General features: G+C 44.2%; 1 protein-coding gene and 1 long non-coding RNA gene across 2 annotated transcripts; one reads left to right on the forward strand and one right to left on the reverse strand.

Moving 5' to 3' along the window:
- The first annotated feature begins 1,729 nt into the window (after positions 1-1,729).
- Positions 1,730-21,802, forward strand: LOC120967993 (uncharacterized). Its single transcript, XR_005761885.2, has 2 exons — positions 1,730-2,499; positions 21,154-21,802. It is a non-coding gene; the product is annotated as an uncharacterized lncRNA (long non-coding RNA).
- On the reverse strand, positions 3,759-4,737 carry LOC109742319 (auxin-responsive protein SAUR32). Its single transcript, XM_020301404.4, has one exon. It carries the CDS (start codon positions 4,451-4,453, stop codon positions 4,058-4,060), a length of 396 nt encoding a protein of 131 aa, XP_020156993.1. The 5' UTR covers positions 4,454-4,737; the 3' UTR covers positions 3,759-4,057.
- Positions 21,803-22,079: the final 277 nt, after the last annotated feature.

A 22,079-nucleotide genomic window follows, 5' to 3' on the forward strand; every position in this document is an offset into this window, starting at 1 on the left:
GACAACATTTCAGCAAAAAGCGGCGCCAAGGCATGCAAGTCCTGGAGGCCTGGAGCGACAGACATGTGTCGCCCATGCATGCTGCACACTTGTGCTATACAGTTTCTCCATTTGCCTAGGCATAGCGAGGGGGTTCCTAAAAACACGCCCGATTCTTCTCCACGTTACTAGCTGCCGTTGAGTTGAGCCCAAAACTTCTGCAGGGAAACATGAAACCGATGTGATAAGTTATTAGGAAGAAGGCAAACTGCTAGGGGACTGGAGTGATTGTGGCTGTCGCCCTCTCTCAGTTCAAAAACAAAATCAATGCCCTCCGTTTCTGTTTTCTTTTCTCCGACGATTTTGCTGAGCATCCGGCAAATTTCTAGGGGACTCTAGTACTCTCTCCGTAAAGAAATATAAGAGCGTTTAGATCATTAAAATAGTATTCTAAATGCTTTTATGTTTGTTTGCAGAGGGAGTATCTATTAAGGTACGAAGGTCCCAAGATTTTGAGCCACCGGGTGCTTCGGGGGCTGTGGGGAACGTTATGGTCCCTCAGGGTGTGGGCCGACCCATTTATCTGGTTTTCATAAGCTCTTGTCTGGTGCTTTTTTTGTGTCTTTAAAGTTTTGATAGTTTTTTCTTCTGTTTTTTGTCTTTTAATATTATTTTATTTTTCACACTCTAATTCATGAATATTTATTAAAAGTCATGAACGTTTAGAAAGACCATGGATACTTTTTGTAGTTAATATTTTTTTGAAGAATTCATGGATATTTTGAAAGTCTATGAACATTTTTGAATTTATGAAATTTTTAACAATTCATGAACATTGCTGTAAATCCATGAATATTTTTTAAATTCATGAATATTTTCTTAAAAAAGTTGTGTATTTAAATGTACCGTATTAAAAATATATCAAAATCAAATTTATTTAAAAAAGCATGAACTTCTTCATAAAAAATGATAGCATTTCTGAGCTAGCAGTGGAGCAAGAGGGAAAAAAAGCTAAGTGACGAACGGAGCAGGAGACGAGATAAGAGAGCAAGGGCTTCATGGGTCGGCCCTTGTGAGCACCATACGAACGATTCTATGGTTTTATCATGTAATAAGAGCTTCCACGGGGATCACACAAACACCACCGGCTGACACCGAGGCTGAAACGTGCAAGGACTGCAAGATAACACACACTCTTCTCTTAGAACAAATATCGTATACAACGGCAACCCAACACGATAAACTAATGAAAAATCACTGCCATAACATAATTAAAACCCAAGTTAACATAGATAAAAATCAAAAGAAAACAATCGCCCACACGAGTGAAGAACGGTGCAACAAAGCGCACATTAGCCTCTAGTTTGACTCTACGCCAAGAGCCATAGATCTGACATTGAGATCCATGCATTTTTAGACCTTCAAAGTAAACATTACAACTTTTTGCACTACATAACACAAAATATCATATCACAGTGAACATTCTCTGAAATGTGATAAGCAAATCTATAAAATCGTTGGGACTTATGGAGGATCTACGTGAATAGTGATTTCACCAAAAAAATTAATGGGTGCATGTCACACACCACATTTTCTCTGACGGATATATGACTATCCGACAAACATGCAAATGTTTACAAACAAGTCATAAAAACAGGGGGCGCTAACCCACCCCTTACCTTCCCCCTTTATCTTTTATTTTCACTTTATTCCTGTCGAATCTACGTTTTGGTCGAGGCCAAGTCATGTTCAATTATCTACCGACCAACAAATATATAATGACAATTACAAATGCAAGGTGTGTCTAGTCCCCCTCCTTCATTTTCTGTGACTTTCTTGTTTTGCTTCTCCGCACTTTTCTTTCGCAACCAACCTTGCCGCTAATGGTAACCCGATTGTGTATTAAACATACAAACATACACAATCATTATAAATACATGGCACGCCTATCTGCCTCCTTGCCTCAGTGTCCATTATATATTTTTTCTCTTCTTGTTTTCCTTCCCAACCTATTGTGACCTTCCTTTTATCGACGGCTCCTCCCATCTCGATTCATCATCCAATCCACCACCATTGCTCTGATACCAACCACCATCTACCACCATCATACGGTTATTTGTCGAACCTATACACATGTCAATTACACAGACATGGTGCGTGTCGCACCTCCATTTCCCACCGCTTTTGTTCCCCTCACACCTACCTCACCGCCGATGCCGACTCGTGTCTGATTACCTGTCACACACGCAAACACACATAAATAACCATAAATAAAGGGCTCCCCTTCCTCTTCCGCTCCTTTTTGCTCCTGCCATCTCCGCGCTCTTTCTCTCCAGCCTACCTCGTCGCGGAGGCATCCTTTTGCCGGCCACTCCTCCTCTTGTTGCTTCATTGTTGGATCTGCAGTCGTCGCTACCCCGTGGCCCGTCATCCGCCACCTCCGCAAGCAGCGAGAAACTGAGGCGGGATAACAATTATCATCCCGTCGTCGATGAGGTTTCGAGGGTGTTTCATTCAGCGGTAAGCTTCCTTTCCCTACTTCGCTCCTCCATTTTATTCGTGCTCATGCTTATGCTTTGCCCTTTCGCCTCCCCCCCCCCCCCCCCCCCCGCACCCCCGGTCGACTCCCAATTGAACGACGGGGCCGGGGCACTATTCACTTCTTAGGAAGAGGGACATTGTTTTTTCTTTAACTTTTTTACACGATCAATTAGGGCATCATTTTTCTTCATCAAGGGGGTCTACACCACTTTATTCCTCCCCTTTATTGCTAGCTTCTGCTTTGCTCTTTTGCGGTCTCCTCCTCCAACACCGCCCCCTCCTCTTCATCCAACTCCAGGTTGGTTGCCGGGAGATCATTCACTTTTTTTAGGGAAAATTAGTTAATTTTCGTCCATTATATACCCCCCCCCCCCCCCCCCTCTTCTTTCCTTTCCTTTTTCTTTTGGTATGATCTATCTAGGAGCATAGTTGCTATCCAAGAAGGGGGTTTACACCAAGAAGCAAAATAAGAAAACCATCTGGCCTAAGAAGGTTTGTGTATCTTTCCCTAAAAAAATAGAAGGTTTGTGTATCTGCTGCATGGTGGTCAAGTCAGATCTTGCCTTCTCGTACTGCGTGTCTGCCTGTCCTTCTGGCCTAGGAAGTTTTGTCTCACTCCATCCTTCCTTTCCACTGCGGCGCCGCCCTGTCCTTTCAGATAGACATCAGCTTCTCCTCTGCCACAAGAAGCTCTGAACGGCGCACAGGTGCCTCGATATTCCCAAAGATGGACACGTAGGTGCCATATATGGGTGGCGTACACTTAATCTGTTGATTAGTAGTGGAGTAGGAGAATATTGATGAGTACATATGTGAATGTTTACATAGTACTCCACTAGCATCCACCACTAATCCCCTGCTTGATTGGGGAAATTTAATGTAGGAGGCAGACAGTAGATGGGACAAAAGAAAGAAGGAAAATAGATCCTTTGCAAGCTAGAGGTCCCTAAAAGAATTGAAAGAAAATAGATCCTTTGCACGCTAGCTGGACAGTTTCAAATTATTATTTTTTGCTTGTCAAGGAGTTAATTGTGTCTAAACTTGGAGTACTCTCTTCGAAACCACTTAATGTTCTTCAAAAGTTTGTTCATTAATTCTTTGGCCCCGGCGTACGTGCGTATGGATGAACCATGATGAACAACACCCCAAAGAAAGATTCTTCTATGGAAAGAGAATACTACCAACCACACAGTCTGAAAGCCAAAGGCAATTCAGTAAAGGAAAGGGACAAGAGAACATCTGGTTAATCTATTATAGGCACTGAAATATCGGAAATATCTTCGATTTTCATCATCGTCGATGGATCATCACCACAAGCTGGAACGAAATCCGGATGATCCATCTGTGTTTCCAAGTTCCAACACGCCCGCCCGCAGACCCGAACACACTAGCTAGCACTCAACCCACGCATGATCCTTCGATCATCACATACCTGACCGCCTAATTAAACCAACTCTAATTAACAAAGCAACGAGACGAGGCCGGAGACGGCGTCTATCCGGCCGGCGAGGGCGCGCGAGATCCGCGTCGACGGATCTCACGCCCTGAAGCAGGCGGCGAGGTGGAAGTGGAGGTGGCCCGAGGAGGAGCCGTGGTGGTGGTGGCCGCCGGAGACGAGGCGGCCGGAGCCGGAGCCGCCGTGCCGCTGGCCGTCGATGATGGCCTGCACGCGGCGGAAGTTGTCGACGCCGCAGGGGATGGTGATGGCGCCCTGCTGCTGGAAGCCGTACTCCTCCTCGGCCTCCTTGAGTAGGCCCACGAAGAGCGGGTGCTTGAGGTAGCCCACCGGCACCACGAACCTCTCCTCCTCCTCCGCGCGGCCGCCCGGCCCCACCACGCGCACCGCCATGCACCCCTTGGGCGGCATCGACGACCCGCCGCTCGAGCCCCCCGCCGCCGACGAGTGCTGCTTCCTCAGCAGGCTCACGCCCATATATGTCGATCTATACGCCTACCCTGCACCAAGAAAGAAACGCTCTCTCGCTCGCTAGACCACGACGGCGACCGGCGTCCGACGGCGGGCGTCAGAGCGCGGGGCGGCGGCACGCTGGACGCTGCATGGTGGCCGTCAAGGAGGACCACGGGGGAGTGGCTAGCTAGGGTTGGTGGTGGTGCTTGGCCCGTTGGGGTTCCCGGTCTCGGCTACGGCGCCTGTGCCTGCCTCGATCTGCCCGTGCGTGCCCTGCGCTCGGTGCGTCTGGTCCGGGAGGGGGCGGGGGCGCGTGTGTATAAGAGGCGGGGGGCGCGGGCTGCTTTGTTTGTTGCCATCTGCCGCTCCCTTTTCCGTATTCCGTTTATCTTTCCACCAGGTATATCGAAAATCTTTTTTTTTTTTGCAGGGAATATCGAAAATCTTTGCTCATAAATGTGGCACAGTACTGCAGTATCTGCGCGAAAATGATCTCGTGATTAATCCCCACGTTTATTGTTCAGCCATAATATGTTTATTTTTCCTGTTTTACGCCGATCTGGTATATTTAGGGCTTATTTAGTTGAGATTCGGTTCCCCTCTGAAATCTTATCTCGCCGTATTGCGCGCATTTATTTCTCAAGATAATTCTACACGTGACTATGGAAAAAGATTAGCGTATTCAAAAAGATTAGCGTTTTGAATACGCTTTTAATACGGGGACGGGAGAGGGGCATCTGATCCCCCGGGGTATAGCTAGGCAGGCTACTGTGTGTGTAGCAGCTGGCGGAATGCCGTGTGTTGCATAGACAGTCTTTTTGTGTGTGTGCGAGAGGGATCTCTAGTGCCGTGTGTCGCATAGTCTCTTGACACTTCGGTTGGTGATGCTACTGCTAGAGTAGAGCCTAGAGCTCGGTGGGCACTAAACACGGGCGCAGGTCGGTCCAGCCCGGTGAACAACTGTATACACCAGTACCTAGTGCGACAAAAACATGTACTACTATTTCCTCCGTTGTAAATTACTCCTTCCGTTACGAATTATAAGAAGTTCTACTTCGATTTAGTGTATATATAAAATGTATATAGACATATTTTAGTGTGTTTGTTCACTCATTTCAATTGCATATGTAGTCTATATTAAATATCTAGAACGTCTTATAATTCGGAACAAAGATGATATTTACAATCTAGGTTAGTTCTAAGTCAATTTTTTATATGTTTAAGCAAGTTTACTGACAAAAGAAACCAACATTTACAACGCCAAATTAGCTTCATTATGGCATCTCCAACGCCATTCTCTAAAGCAGACACACTATTCGTTTGCGGACTGGTTCGGATTGGTCTGTGAACTCGGATACAAGAGCCCGCCATCCAACAATATCCGCTCGTAATGTTTTTTTATCCGCAAAATTCAAAATAATGATAGAAAATAACACAATTCATCCATAAATAGCTTGCAAATATTCCTAGTATAACAATAGCTAAACAAGTGTAAATATTACATTCGAGATAACCAGATGTTCAGCAAGTTTTTCGAATCCATCGATTCCAAATTCAACGATACGCGAGTCATAATCGACAGATATCCTCCCATGCACCGTTGCCCTTAAGCTTCACCCAATAATGTTGAATGTAAATGGTTTGCTCTCGGTCCTGTAGTATAACACAACAATGTTAAACAATGAGTGAATCAATGAACTGATCAACATGTAGAGCAACAAGAAGCAAACATTACAATCTCCATGGTTGACGAGCCTGATGGGCACTTTGTCTCCACTTGTGCAACCACGCCGCAATACTTTATGAAGGCGTTAGAGATGGTGATCATCGATTGGCTAGTGACTTCACATTACGATCATGGATCACGTGCATGCCGGAGGGCGCGAAGTGCTTTTCCTCAAGAAATGAAGCACGCTTGTTTTGTAAAAACACTGAGCCCCATTGCCTCATGCCTTCAAAGTCCGCATATATGACCTTCCACGCATCGCACAACTCATACTCCATCACCGAGTACCTCGTCATCGTGCTTACTCTAGAAAACAAAATGAAGTTCAACAAAAAACATTATTGCATTTGACCGAATACCTGTCGGGTGTGGTGTCCACCATGAACGACGTCGACAGGGGGCGGAGGGTTGCTGGATACAGACGGACCCTGGGTGGATGATGGCGTAGTCCAAGGCGGGCAGGCGCGTAGGTGGGGGCTATGAACGCCCGAGGATGTCTGGGCGATGGTCGGAGAGGTACATCTGCGACGCCGGATGATGGGAATGCAGATCATATCTTTAGCTCCTTGTGGGTCCGATACTCCATACTTATCACTTCATCACTGGAAAGTGATACGACAATTTCTTAAACACTTGGGGATTATCAAGCTCTTTTCTAGCGTCATTGCCGGGGAGCAATAACGCAGGGTGAATATTCTCGTGTGCGCTTATTTGCTTTATCACTAAGTACATTTTATTTTTTTATTCTTAGTTGTTTTCTATCTTTAGTTATGGATAGTGTAGGATGAAAAGTATGTCTATAGAGGGGGGGGGGGGGGTGATTAGACTACTTGACCAAATAAAACTTACCATTTTCCCAATTTTAGTTGTAGGCAAGTTTTAGCAATTCTACCAAGTCAAATACACCCTACACATGCAAGTCTAAGAGTTGTGCAGCGAAAAGTAAAACCTTTGCATATGAACGTAAAGGAGGGATTACCCCGCAAAAAAACGTAAAGGAGGGGTTGGATATTTCAAACGCAATGAAGACACGATGATTTTTGGCGTGGTTCCAATAGTGGTGCTATCGTAAATCCACGTTGTTGGAGACTTCAACCCATGGAGGGTAACGGTTGCGCGAATCCACGGAGGGCTCCGCCCACGAAGGGTCCACGAAGAAGCAACCTTGTCTATTCCATCATGGCCAACGCCCACAAAGGACTTCCCTCACTCGGGTAGATGTTCACGAATTAGGCAATCTCCTTGCCCTTACAAAACCTTTGTTCAACCCCACAATATTGGAGGCTCCCAAGTGACACCTAACCAATCTAGGAGACACCACTCTCCAAAAGGTAATATATAGTGTTGTGGATGACGAACTCCTTGCTCTTATGCTTCAAATGATAGCCTCCCCAACACTCAAACACTCTCTCACAAATTTGGCTTTGGTAGGAGAGGGGATTGAGTGGAAAGCAACTTGGGGAAGGCTAGAAATCAAGGTTCAAATGGTTGGATTGGAATCTCTTGATCTCAACACATTAGTAGGTGGTTCTCTTCTCAGAAAATGAGTAGTGGAAGTTGTGTTTCATTTTGATGGCTCTCTTAGAGAGTAGGTGGTGGTGGAGGGGTATAAATAGGCAGTACCAAAAATCCAACCGTTACAAGTCTTTGACCCAACTCAGTGACATCGACATGAAAATCTCGGTGAGACCGACTAGTGCAAAAGACTTGACCGTTATGCTTTTCGGTGAGACCGATCATACCAACTCGGTGGGACTGAAGTGCGATGGCTAGGGAAAGACATTGTTTTGGAAATTCCGATCGGTTCATCTCGGTGATTCCGAAATGAAGCAACTTCATCGCAGAAACATGGTCAGGCCATCTCGGTGAGACCGAGATCCGTTCCGGTTGCATCGAAGGATTGCGGTTTGGCATGTGGCGGTATATGAGGTCATCTCGGTGGGTCTGGATGGGAGTTATTCGGTGGGACCGAGATGGATATTTACGGTTTTGGATAAGATGGAAGTGGAGAAACATCTAAGAGTTTTGGAGCAATATCACTAAGCACTTGAGCAATTGAGTCATGATCAAAACCTCATCCCCTTTTAATAGTATTGGATTTCCTACGGGCTCAATGTGATCTTGGATCACTTAAAAATGTAGATCCGTCAAGCTTTGCCAATCTTTATCCTTTGTATTTGAGGGGTCCACATCCACTACTCTTTGCCATGCAAATCATTGATCTTCTCTGAAATCTATTATCAATGTGCATTAGATCAATGACATATATGTTGTTATTAACTACCAAAACCACCTGGGGATTAGTTGCACTTTCAATCTCCCCCTTTTTAGTAATTGATGACAACATATAGATCAAAGCTTCGACAAAAGATATAATGAATGAAATACATCGTCGCTTTGAGAAGTATGTGATAAGCAAGAGCTCCCCCTAAATCTGTGCATTATTAAAAATTTGTGTTTGAATGCAAATGCATAATCGATTAGGATCATGAGTTACTCTTACATGTCACATACATCTTAGTGGAGCGCTCAAAATGATAAGATTGCAATATAATAAGCACCCGTCACCAATCATCCAAGTGAATGATCATACAAAGAGCATAAGAATGAATATCCAAGAAAGCATAGCATCAAAGTTGGGTATGATCAAGCACACAATAAAGTAGTCTCATACATGCATCAAGCAAAAGTAACTCAAAGTAGTAAGAATCTCTCAAAGAAACCAAACGATAAATGCAAAAGCACTCTCTTGAAGCCAAATGATCTATACTAATTCTCCTCCTTTGGCAACAAGTACCAAAAAGCTCGAAGAAGTGTAGAGCTAAACCTCGCTCTAGGCTTGATCTCTGGCGGCTCCTGGTGGTGAAGTCCTCTGACTTGCAGCACCATGTGCGTAGACGTCGGAGTGGAGCGAAGTGCATACACGAAGAGCTTTGACGGCGTCTGCTGTGCTGGAGGAGTAGAGATGGTAGGAGGCACTAAGGGGGCAACCAAAGGTGTAGTAGCTGGAGCTGAAACTTTAGCTCTGGAGGTGACTGGCACTGCAGCTGATCTGGGCATCGTCTGAAACTGAGTGGTCATCGAAATGCCTTCACCTGGGTGCTCCTCATCATCTCTCGAAGACCGTGCAGTGGCTTCATCCACCTCACACTCTCAACAGTGGTCTGAACCTCTATAACCTTGACATCCATATCATGAATTTTAGTCTCAACTATCCTCTCAAGGCTCTTTTGGTTCTCTGTGAGGTCGGCCAAACTCTGCTCAATCCTTTGATTTTCTTGAATGAGAAAAAGCATCTGGTCAGTCTTGGTCTTGAGCACTGGAGTTAAGGGAGCACTAGGTCATGTAGCTCTTGCGGCCTCTGCCTCGGCATGTACTACGACTGAGGTAGCATGGGATGGATCCATCATTACCGTGTTATCCTCGAACTCGGGCTGAAGCGGCATATGCTCATGATCTAGCAAAAAAGACTTGTTTCACTCTTCGAGTTAATGAGCATCTGAATGTGTGGGGGCAAAACCACAAGATCTCTTCTGGTCAGCAGCTATCCTCTTGTCAGTTTTCACTATAAGATCCATGACTTTGAACTTCTCATGTTGATCAATGTGACAAAACATGTTGATGAAGTGACCTTGGATTATCTTCTCATCGCCTGACTTGGGCATCAATGTATGCCTCGTGATGGTGTTGGAGGTACCAAGACTTGCCAACAAGTGATAGAGTGAGCCAAGCTTATGAGAGTCATTGTACTTCTCAGGAATCTTAGTGTACATGTTAGCCATGGAATTGTGGTTCAGCTTTGGCTTAGCATACACATCAATATCATTCTCATCAGCTTTAGGCACACCCAACAAAGTGCCCCACTCAAGTACACTGGAGTGGTACCTGACTCCTTCAGTTATCCAGACTATTCTTCCATCGGGATAGAAGTGAGCTGTCAAGTAAAATTGCATTTTCATCTTGTCATTCCATGAGCTTATTCCCAGTGAACGCATCAACACCAACAATCCTGAAATCCTCATGAACATGGCGGAAGTGATCCTCATGCTTGTCAATGAACTTCCAGTCCACCCACCTCATGTCACTTACTACGGGCTTCTTGTCAAGGAGCACAGTCTCATAGAAGTCTTGTTGTTCTTCGGTGTAGAAACGATAGTCCACAGTAGTTCTCCTTCTAATGGACTAGGGGTCTGACTCTCTCCATTTTTTCAAACCTTTGTCCTTCCTCTCCTTCATGTTTTCTGCCATAGGATGAACATCATTGTGTTCTGGCAGTCTGGCTCTAAGCTTCATTAGCACTGGGGCTTCATCGTCAGCTTCTTCTCTCTCAGGCATTGGGGCCTTGTCCTTCTCTATAGCAGAGATTTTCATGGTAGTCCTCCCCTTTGGCTTGGGGGCAGCAGCAAATTTGGAGGTTGTGGCTGCTTTCTTTGGCATAGCATCAGCCATAAGTTTTTGTTGCTTGGCTGGAGGAGGCTTAGCAGTCTCTGGAGCATCATCTCTCCTCATATAAGTGGGCTTGAATGTCACTTGGACAGATTCCTTTCTCACCCTTTTCCTCCCTGCAGCCTTGGCCATAGATTTACTAGCAGTTGGCCTTGTGTTAGCAGATGTGCCATATTCCTTGGCAACAACATTTTTCTTCTTCTTAGAGGTCACTTCCTCAACATGGAAGTTCTCATCCTCATCATCTGAGTTCTTCTTCTTCCTTGTTCTGGTAGCTACTTTAGGCAAGATTGGAGAGCTCCTCTCTCCCTCATGATAGCTCTCTTCAACACTAGTGCCTGCATCTAGGTCCAAGCCGACCTCTCTGGAATTGTTATGACTATCACTGGCCTCAGACATGTTAACAATTGACATTGTGAATAGATTATGTGAGGCAGAGTGAACGAGTATCACAAAATGCACCTATTTTTGAAAGAAATTGAGTTCAAACTTTAGTTTTAGGTTTTCACAGAAGGCATATCAAAATTACCAATTTGATAATTTCGGTAGCTTAGGAAGCAACAACAGAGATTTGGCCAAACTGTTTCGGTTAGACCGATGTGTGTCGCGGTCTCTCCGAAGTGCTAGGGTTCTACTAAGATTTTAGGGTTGGTTTCACTGATTAGTACAACTCGGGGGCACCAAAGTGTACTTAGTGCAATGGACAGAGGCCAAACCAGTGAAGCCGATCCTTTCAATTCAGCCAATACGAGATGAATTCTATGCAACCCTAACCCTAAAATTTTTGCTCAACACTAATCAAAGGAATTGAAGTGGGTAATGAATATCAGTCCGTGGCAAGAAGACTAGCCAACCGTGCATTGAATTGGAATATGGAAGCACGGGAGGGAGCGAATCTCACCCTAACTTGGTGGAGATCCCCTACGGCGACAACGACGGAGGTGATTTTCGTTGACAGCGGCGGAATGCAACAGCGAGGGCGCGCTAGAGACGAGGGCGACGATCCGGAGACCATGGTGGCAGAAACAACAGGGTGTGGGGGCGTAATGATTTAAGAAATTTTGAATGTACGGTCCGCATACATATATATATATACCGGTGTGCTGTTGGTAGTACCGAATCGGTCTCACCGAGATGCATAACTGCCAAAGACAGTGTGCTTCGGTGAAGCCGAATTTTTCAAATTGATCATACCGAGATAGAAATAAGGATTAGTCTAAGTGCTTCGATGGAGCCGAGTTTGAGTGAATTGGTCTGACCGAAAAACACTTAGAGGGTTTTGGAAGTCAGCCCTAAGCAGATCGGTGACTCCGAGTGCTCCTCACCCGGAGGGTCCGAAAACGAGCTTGTTCAAATATGTGATGTAGCATGAAGAGAATTTGAGACAAGATGAGATAGATAACTAGAGAAAGTGCTTAGGCATTCTTGTACATCCACTTGGCCAAATAAAACCAAATCAATCAAACTACAAATGGATGCCCTCGAATGAGAAATATGTATAGCAACATGCTCACACAATAAGAGAGCAAATAAAATATGTGTCAAACATGCACAATCAACACTAGCAACTAGCAAACAATGGGCGATGACATAGTCATCTATATATGAGTATATTAACTTAGGAGTGAAATGAGAACACTTGATCATAGGTCATACTCTTCTCTTGGATTTAAGCACAAGTGGGGTTACCACTTTTACATAAAGCATTAATGTGTTCACACCATTACAGTTGCTTTGAGTCAAGTCTTAAAGTAAAACTCCCCCTAGATGTGATATCCCCCCCAAAGAGGGATGGAAACCTTGGGTTTTGTCGATGATGACTTATGTTGTGAATGTGGATGCTCAATGTTGATGTAGTCCATCAATAGTTGGGAACAATCCTTGGAGTTTTACACTTCCAATACCTACATGGGTTGGTCCCACAAGGAACAAACAAGGATATCCATAGACATAGAGTGAAATGCACATATGATGATGTCCATGAAAGCATTTAATACCTTGTCCCTTATCTTACCAACAAGAGGGTTTGTGACTCCATGAACTAATGCAAGATGTTGAAGTTGGTTGCACAAGTTCTTGCCATAAATGAATATGCGTGAAGTTTGTTGGCGGAGTCACCCTCAAGAACTCTCTAGTTCTTCTTCTTTGGGCCCCACATCAATTTGATGGGAATACATGGAGTGTAGTAGCACTTGATGAAGTAGAACTTGATGAAGTCTTGGGAACCCATTTGACCAAAGCTTGATGTGGTTCTTCAAATGAGTCAATCTCTTAAGCTTGTCCTTGCCTTTTAGCTTGTGGTATTGTGGTGGAAGACCATCTTGAGCTTGTGTTCCCTCAAAAGAAGTGGGGCCATACTTCTCTTGTTGAGGAACAAACATAGTCTTGGGGTATTGATCTTCTTCCCACTCAACTCCATTGGCATTGAACTTTCGTTCAAAACCAATACCTTGATTCTTCCAGTGCCTTCCTTGCTTGAGTACAATTTCCTCAAATTGCTTACTTCCGGCAAGGCTCTTGTAGACACCTTTTCCTCTAATTACTTTCAATATATTTTTTTCTTGCTCAAGTGTAACTTGGCTAAGAGAATCATTAGTGGAATCAATAGAACTACTAAAAGTAACAATACTAGATTTAGCATTGTTATTGTTGCTACTAGAGGTAGAAACTTTCTTACTCTTGTTACTAGCTTGAGTAGATTTAACTTGTGGCATAAAAGTACACAAGAGGAGACATTTGACAATGTAAGAAGAACTCTTGTTTCGAAGATCATCATTGATTGCTTTTAGAAGCTCATGCTCTTGCTCTAAATTTAGCTTCTCGAAGCGTAGCTTCTCATGAGTTCTTAGAAGCTCTCTATAATCTTCTTGAGTTGTTTCATGAGCTAACTTAAGAGTGTTTGGTTATTTAGTTAGATGCTCAATCTCCTTATTAGCATTGTCATTCATTTTGTCTTGACTATCATGATTACTAGCAAGTTCATTATAGATCACATCACTAGTTTTATCAACAAGAAAATCATCATCACCTAGCAAATCATCCTCATCACTATTGAAATCAAGATACTTAGGGTGTGATACCTTGGGGACTTTAGCCATGAAGCATCTTCCAATTCCTTCATTTGGTGAATCAAATATGTTATGGGAGTTGGAGGATACAAGAGCAAGTCCGGCAACACCTTCATCTTGACTATAGTCGGAGTCGGAGTGATAACTTCTCTCAGAGTTGTTGTCAGAGTCCGAGCCAGAAACCGATTCACCAACATGAGCTTGATGTATTCTTCTAGAATAGCTCTTGGTTCACTTGTATGTCCCTTATGATTCCTTGTTTCTTTGAGAAGGTCTTCATTCATAACGATCATCTCTACTCCTCCTCTCTCTACGAGGTGATTCATCTCTCCTACTGGTTCTTTTAGGTGAGTCTTCTCTTTTCTTGTGAGGTATCATGCACTCATTTGAGTAGTGTCTGGGTCTTCCACAATTGTAGCAATTATGGTTATGACTTGATGATCTTTGCTCATATGGCCTTGAGTTGGAGCTTCTTTCTTTGCTTCTATTCTTGTAGAATTTGTTGAATTTCTTCACCATTAGGCTTTATTCCTCATTGGATATACTAGCTTGTCACTTGATGTTGTAGGAGCATCACTTGAAGCTTTGTACCCACCACTTGACTTGTTGTGGAGCTCCTCCTTATCCTTGAGTGACACCTCATGAGAAACAATTCTTCCAATGACTTTCGTGGGCTTGAGATCTTTGTAATTGGACATCATTTGGATCAATGTGCATACGGTATCATGTCTTCCATCCAAGGCTCTAAGGATCATCTTGATGATGAATTTTTCGGTCATCTCTTCACTTCCTAAGCCGACAATCTCATTTTTTATGAGAGCAAGCCTAGAGTACATTTCGGCGACTTCTTCACCATCCTTCATCTTGAACTTGTCAAGTTGACTTTGAAGCACATCCAACTTGGATTCCTTGACGGACTTGGTACCTTCGTGCATATCAACCAATGTATCCCAAATTTCATTTGCATTCTCGAGGTGGCTAATCTTGTTGAACTCCTCGGGGAATAAACCATTGAAGAATGGCACATGCTTGAGCGTTGAATTGCAACATCTTCCGCGGTTGCTTCACGATACGGTTCTTCTCCATCCTCAAATAATTCACCTTGCAAGCCAACATGAACAATAGCCCAAATGGCAGGGTTATAACCAAGAATATGCATTTTCATCTTAGGCGTCCAACTAGCAAAGTTTGTACCATCAAAATATGGACCTCTATGGTGATAGTTTCCCTCACTAGACGCCATACTCTCCTAGGTTGTGAAACCAATGCAATGAAGACCAAAGCTCTAATACCACTTGTAGGATCAAAAGTATGTCTAGAGGGGCGTGATTAGACTACTTGACCAAATAAAACTTATCTGTTTCCCAATATTAGTTGTAGGCAAGTTTTAGCAATTCTACCAAGTCAAATACACCCTACACATGCAAGTCTAAGAGTTGTGCAGCGGAAAGTAAAGACTTTGCATATAAATGTAAATGAGGGATTGGAGATTTCAAACGCAATGAAGACATGTTGATTTTTGGCATGGTTTCGATAGGTGGTGCTATCGTACATCCACGTTGATGGAGACTTCAACCCACGGAGGGTAACGGTTGCACGAGTCCACAGAGGGCTCCACCTATGAAGGGTCCACGAAGAAGCAACTGTTGGGGAACGCAGTAATTTCAAAAAAATTCCTACGCACACGCAAGATCATGGTGATGCATAGCAACGAGAGGGGAGAGTGTGTTCACGTACCCTCGTAGACCAAAAGCAGAAGTGTTAGCACAACGCGGTTGATGTAGTCGTACGTCTTCACGATCCGACCGATCAAGTACCGAACGCACGGCACCTCCGAGTTCAGCACACGTTCAACTCGATGACGTCCCTTGAACTCCGATCCAGCCGAGCTTTGAGGGAGAGTTCCGTCAGCACGACGGCGTGGTGACGATGATGATGTTCTACCGAGGCAGGGCTTCGCCTAAGCACCACTATGATATTATCGAGGTGGATTATGGTGGAGGGGGGCACCGCAAACGGCTAAGAGATCCAAGGGATCAATTGTTCTGTCTCAATGGGGTGCCTCCCTCCCCGTATATAAAGGAGTGGAGGAGGGGGAGGGGGCCGGCCACCCTTGGCGCGCCCCATGAGGAGTCCTACTCCCACCGGGAGTAGGACTCCCCCCTTCCATGTTGGAGTAGGAGAGTATAGGGAAGGACAGAGAGGGGGAAAGGAAAGGGGGGGGGGGGCGCCGCCCCCCTCCTTGTCCAATTCGGACTTGGGGGGAGGGGGGGGGAGGGGCGCGCGGCTGCCCCTTGGCCGCCTCTCCTCTTCCACCACTTGGGCCCATGAGGCCCAATAACCTCCGGGGGGGTTCCGGTAACCCCCCGGCACTCTGGTATATATCCGATAACCCTCGAAACCATTCCGGTGTCTGAATATAGTCGTCCAATATATCAATCTTCATGTCTCGACCGTTTCGAGACTCCTCGTCATGTCCGTGATCACATCCGGGACTCCGAACTACCTTCGGTACATCAAAATACATAAACTCATAATATAACCGTCATCGAACTTTAAGCACGCGGACCCTACGGGTTCGAGAACTATGTAGACATGACTGAGACACGTCTCCGGTCAATAAGCAATAGCGGAACCTTTATGCTCATATTGGCTCCCACATATTCTACGAAGATCTTTATCGGTCAAACGGCATAACAACATACGTTGTTCCCTTTGTCATCTGTATGTTACTTTCTCGAGATTCGTTCGTCGGTATCTCAATACCTAGTTCAATCTCGTTACCGGCAAGTCTCTTTACTCGTTCCGTAATACATCATCCTGCAACTAACTCATTAGTTGCAATGCTTGCAAGGCTTAAGTGATGTGCATTACCGAGTGGGCCCAGAGATACCTCTCCGACAATCGGAGTGACAAATCCTAATCTCGAAATATGCCAACCCAACAAGTACCTTCGGAGACACCTGTAGAGCACCTTTATAATCACCCAGTTACGTTGTGACATTTGGTAGCACACAAAGTGTTCCTCCGGTAAACGGGAGTTGCATAATCTCATAGTCATAGGAGCATGTATAAGTCATGAAGAAAGCAATAGCAACATACTAAACGATCAAGTGCTAAGCTAACGGAATGGGTCAAGTCAATCACATCATTCTCCTAATGATGTGATCCCGTTAATCAAATGACAACTCATGTCTATGGTTAGGAAACATAACCATCTTCGATTAACGAGCTAGTCAAGTACAGGCATACTAGTGACACTCTGTTTGTCTATGTATTCACACATGTATTATGTTTCCGGTTAATACAATTCTAGCATGAATAATAAACATTTATCATGATAGAAGGAAATAAATAATAACTTTATTATTGCCTCTAGGGCATATTTCCTTCAGTCTCCCACTTGCACTAGAGTCAATAATCTAGATTATACAGTAATGATTCTAACACCCATGGAGTCTTGGTGTTGATCATGTTTTGCTCGTGGAAGATTCTTAGTCAACGGGTCTGCAACATTCAGATCCATATGTATCTTGCAAATCTCTATGTCTCCCACCTGGACTTGATCCCGGATGGAGTTGAAGCGTCTCTTGATGTGCTTGGTTCTTTTGTGAAATCTGGATTCCTTTGCCAAAGCCATTGCACCAGTATTGTCACAAAAGATTTTCATTGGACCCGATGCACTAGGTATGGCACCTAGATCGGATATGAACTCCTTCATCCAGACTCCTTCATTTGCTGCTTCCGAAGCAGCTATGTACTCCGCTTCACATGTAGATCCCGCTACGACGCTTTGTTTAGAACTGCACCAACTGACAGCTCCACCGTTTAATATAAACACGTATCCGGTTTGCGATTTAGAATCGTCCGGATCAGTGTCAAAGCATGCATCGACGTAACCATTTACGACGAGCTCTTTCTCACCTCCATAAACGAGAAACATATCCTTAGTCCTTTTTAGGTATTTCAGGATGTTCTTGACCGCTGTCCAGTGATCCACTCCTGGATTACTTTGGTACCTCCCTGCTAAACTAATAACAAGGCACACATCAGGCCTGGTACACAGCATTGCATACATGATAGAGCCTATGGCTGAAGCATAGGGAACATCTTTCATTTTCTCTCTATCTTCTGCAGTGGTCGGGCATTGAGTCTTACTCAACTTCACACCTTGTAACACAGGCAAGAACCCTTTCTTTGCTTGATCCATTTTGAACTTCTTCAAAACTTTGTCAAGGTATGTGCTTTGTGAAAGTCCTATTAAGCGTCTTGATCTATCTCTATAGATCTTGATGCCCAATATATAAGCAGCTTCACCGAGGTCCTTCATTGAAAACTCTTATTCAAATATCCTTTTATGCTATCCAGAAATTCTATATCATTTCCAATCAACAATATGTCATCCACATATAATATTAGAAATGCTACAGAGCTCCCACTCACTTTCTTGTAAATACAGGCTTCTCCAAAAGTCTGTATAAAACCATATGCTTTGATCACACTATCAAAACGTTTATTCCAACTCCGAGAGGCTTGCACCAATCCATAAATGGATCCCTGGAGCTTGCACACTTTGTTAGCTCCCTTTGGATCGACAAAACCTTCCGGTTGCATCATATACAACTCTTCTTCCAGAAATCCATTCAGGAATGCAGTTTTGACATCCATTTGCCAAATTTCATAATCATAAAATGCGGAAATTGCTAACATGATTCGGACAGACTTAAGCATCGCTACGGGTGAGAAGGTCTCATCGTAGTCAATCCCTTGAACTTGTCGAAAACCTTTTGCAACAAGTCGAGCTTTATAGATAGTAACATTACCGTTAGCGTCAGTCTTCTTCTTGAAGATCCATTTATTCTCAATGGCTTGCTGATCATCGGGCAAGTCAACCAAAGTCCATACTTTGTTCTCATACATGGATCCCATCTCGGATTTCATGGCCTCAAGCCATTTAGCGGAATCTGGGCTCACCATCGCTTCTTCATAGTTCGTAGGTTCGTCATGGTCTAGTAACATAACCTCCAGAACAGGATTGCCGTACCACTCTGGTGCGGATCTTACTCTGGTTGACCTACGAGGTTCAGTAACAACTTGATCTGAAGTTTCATGATCATCATCATTAACTTCCTCACTAATTGGTGTAGGCGTCACAGGAACCGGTTTATGTGATGAACTACTTTCCAATAAGGGAGCAGGTACAGTTACGTCATCAAGTTCTACTTTCCTCCCACTCACTTCTTTCGAGAGAAACTCCTTCTCTAGAAAGGATCCATTCTTGGCAACGAATGTCTTGCCTTGGGATCTGTGGTAGAAGGTGTACCCAACAGTTTCCTTTGGGTATCCTATGAAGACACATTTCTCCGACTTGGGTTCGAGCTTATCAGGTTGAAGCTTTTTCACATAAGCATCGCAGCCCCAAACTTTAAGAAACGACAACTTTGGTTTCTTGCCAAACCATAGTTCATAAGGCGTCATCTCAACGAATTTTGATGGTCACCGCAACGATATTATCGAGGTGGATTATGGTGGAGGGGGGCACCGCACACGGCTAAGAGATCCAAGGGATCAATTGTTGTGTCTCAAGGGGGTGCCTCCCTCCCCGTATATAAAGGAGTGGAGGAGGGGGAGGGGGCCGACCACCCTTGGCGCGCCCCATGAGGAGTCCTACTCCCACCGGGAGTAGGACTCTCCCCCTTCCATGTTGGAGTAGGAGAGGAGAGGGAAGGAGAGAGGGGGGAAAGGAAAGGGGGGGGGCACCGCCCCCTCCTTGTCCAATTCGGACTTGTGGGGGGGGGGGAGGGGCGCGTGGCTGCCCCTTGGCCGCCTCTCCTCTTCCACCACTTGGGCCCATGAGGCCCAATAACCTCCGGGGGGGGGGGGGTTCTGGTAACCCCCCGGCACTCCGGTATATATCTGATAACACCCGAAACCATTCCGGTGTCCGAATATAGTCGTCCAATATATGAATCTTCATGTCTCGACCATTTCGAGACTCCTTGTCATGTCCGTGATCACATCCGGGACTCCTAACTACCTTCGGTACATAAAAATACATAAACTCATAATATAACCGTCATCAAACTTTAAGCGTGCGGACCCTACGTGTTCGAGAACTATGTAGACATGACCGAGACACGTCTCCGGTCAATAACTAATAGCGGAACCTGGATGCTCATATTGGCTCCTACATATTTTACGAAGATCTTTATCGGTCAAACCACATAACAACATACATTGTTCCCTTTGTCATCGGTATGTTACTTGCCCGAGATTCGATCATCGGTATCTCAATACCTAGTTCAATCTCGTTACCGGCAAGTCTCTTTACTCGTTCCGTAATACATCATCCCGCAACTAACTCATTAGTTGCAATGCTTGCAAGGCTTAAGTGATGTGCATTACCGAGTGGGCCCAGATACACCTCTCCGACAATCGCAGTGACAAATCCTAATCTCGAAATACGCCAACCCAACAAGTACCTTCGGAGACACCTGTAGAGCACCTTTATAATCACCTAGTTACGTTGTGACGTTTGGTAGCAGACAAAGTGTTCCTTCGGTAAACGGGAGTTGCATAATCTCATAGTCATAGGAACATGTATAACTCATGAAGAAAGCAATAGCAACATACTAAACGATCAAGTGCTAAGCTAACGGAATGGGTCAAGTCAATCACATCATTCTCCTAATGATGTGATCCCGTTAATCAAATGACAACTCATGTCTATGGTTAGGAAACATAACCATCTTCGATTAACGAGCTAGTCAAGTAGAGGCATACTAGTGACACTCTGTTTGTCTATGTATTCACACATGTATTATGTTCCGGTTAATACAATTCTAGCATGAATAATCCCTGTTTTCCTTTGCGAAGGGCCTATCTATTTACTTTTATGTTGAGTCAATTCCATCTTTCTTTCTTTCGGCATCACCTGTTGAGCATGGGAGTTACTCTTTGCTTTGTATGCATTCTTCTAATAGTAATTAGTCGAGTATTGCATAAGCATGATGGTTATCTTTAAATTGGGGTACCTAGTTATCATCTTTACTTCATTGGTTGCTTTATGTTGACAATATGGTCTTGAAAGATTTGCGAGATACTTCATTATCACTTTATGATATGTTGAATTTAATGTATGTTACTTGTTATTAGAATTACCATTGTCTATGTGATCAAAGGTTTTTTCTATCTATCATTCACACTTCAAAAATAATTCTTTTTATCATCTACCTACTCGAGGATGAGTGGGGATTAAGCTTGGGGATGCTGATACATCTCCAATGTATTTATAAGTTTTGAACTATTCATGCTATATTTACATCATTTATTTATGTTTTTGGTACAATATTTCTTTGGACTAACCTATTAATTTAGTGCCAAATTCAATTTCCAATTTTCTAGTGCTTTAGGAAATATAGGTAAAAATAACATGGAGCTGAAACAAATTGAATTTTTTGTGCATTTTTTATGGAATATATCAGATTTTTGGGAGAAGGAATTGATGTAAGGCGGTACTTGACAGCGCCACACGGCCTCCCGGTGAGGCCAGGGTCCCACCCACGCCACCTAACAGCATGGCAGATCCCTAACGCGGTTGGGGATGTACTTTGGCCACAAAAAAACTAATTTATGAAATCGTATGAAAATTTCAGCCCGAGCGGAGTTACGGATCTCTAGATATTTAAGAAATGGTGCTTAGCATCAGAAAAATTAGCAAAAAAAGACAAACAAAGAGTGAAGAGAGCCAATCTTGGAGGGGCTCTCGCCCCTTTAGGGGCCATGGAGATCAAGGACCAGTGGGGAAAACGTCTTCCGATCTCGGGGAGAGGCCATGGAAGAATAAGGAGGGGGGCTCTCTCCCCCTCTCTCCCGATGGATTTGGAGTGCCGCCAGAGGAATCATCATCACAACGATCGTCTCCAACAACTTCGCCGTCTTCATCAAAATCTCCATTACCTTTCTCCCTCTCTATTCAGTAGTCCACTCTCCCGCAACCCGCCGTAATCCCCTACTTAAACATGGTTTTGGTGCTATGAATTATTATCCAATGATTTGTGTTATCGCTATTATGTCTAAGTAGATTGATTTGTGAATCAGTATGATTGGTTTGAGTTGCATGTGGTTATATTACTGTCCTTTGGTGCCCATCATATGAGCACACGCGTGGATCACACCTTAGGGTTAGTAATATGTTGATAGGACTATGCATACGGCGGCAGTATGACGACAGGAGTGATTAATACCTCACTACACCATAGAAATTGATGCAAATGGGATTAAAGGGGGACCAATACATCATAATGTTATGGTTGGGTTTATCTTAATGAACATGTTAGGTGAGCATATGCAGGCAAAAAATCATCATCTGCATGTTGATTGGTTGCCTACATCCCCTCTAGCCTGCATG

This window comes from Aegilops tauschii, chromosome 7, assembly GCF_002575655.3.
Source record: "Aegilops tauschii subsp. strangulata cultivar AL8/78 chromosome 7, Aet v6.0, whole genome shotgun sequence".
NCBI lineage: Eukaryota > Viridiplantae > Streptophyta > Magnoliopsida > Poales > Poaceae > Aegilops > Aegilops tauschii.

What these genes read in the sequence shown, in the direction of transcription:
- LOC109742319 (XM_020301404.4), bottom strand. Translation starts at nt 4,453, where the DNA reads ATGGGCGTGAGCCTGCTGAGGAAGCAGCACTCGTCGGCGGCGGGGGGC.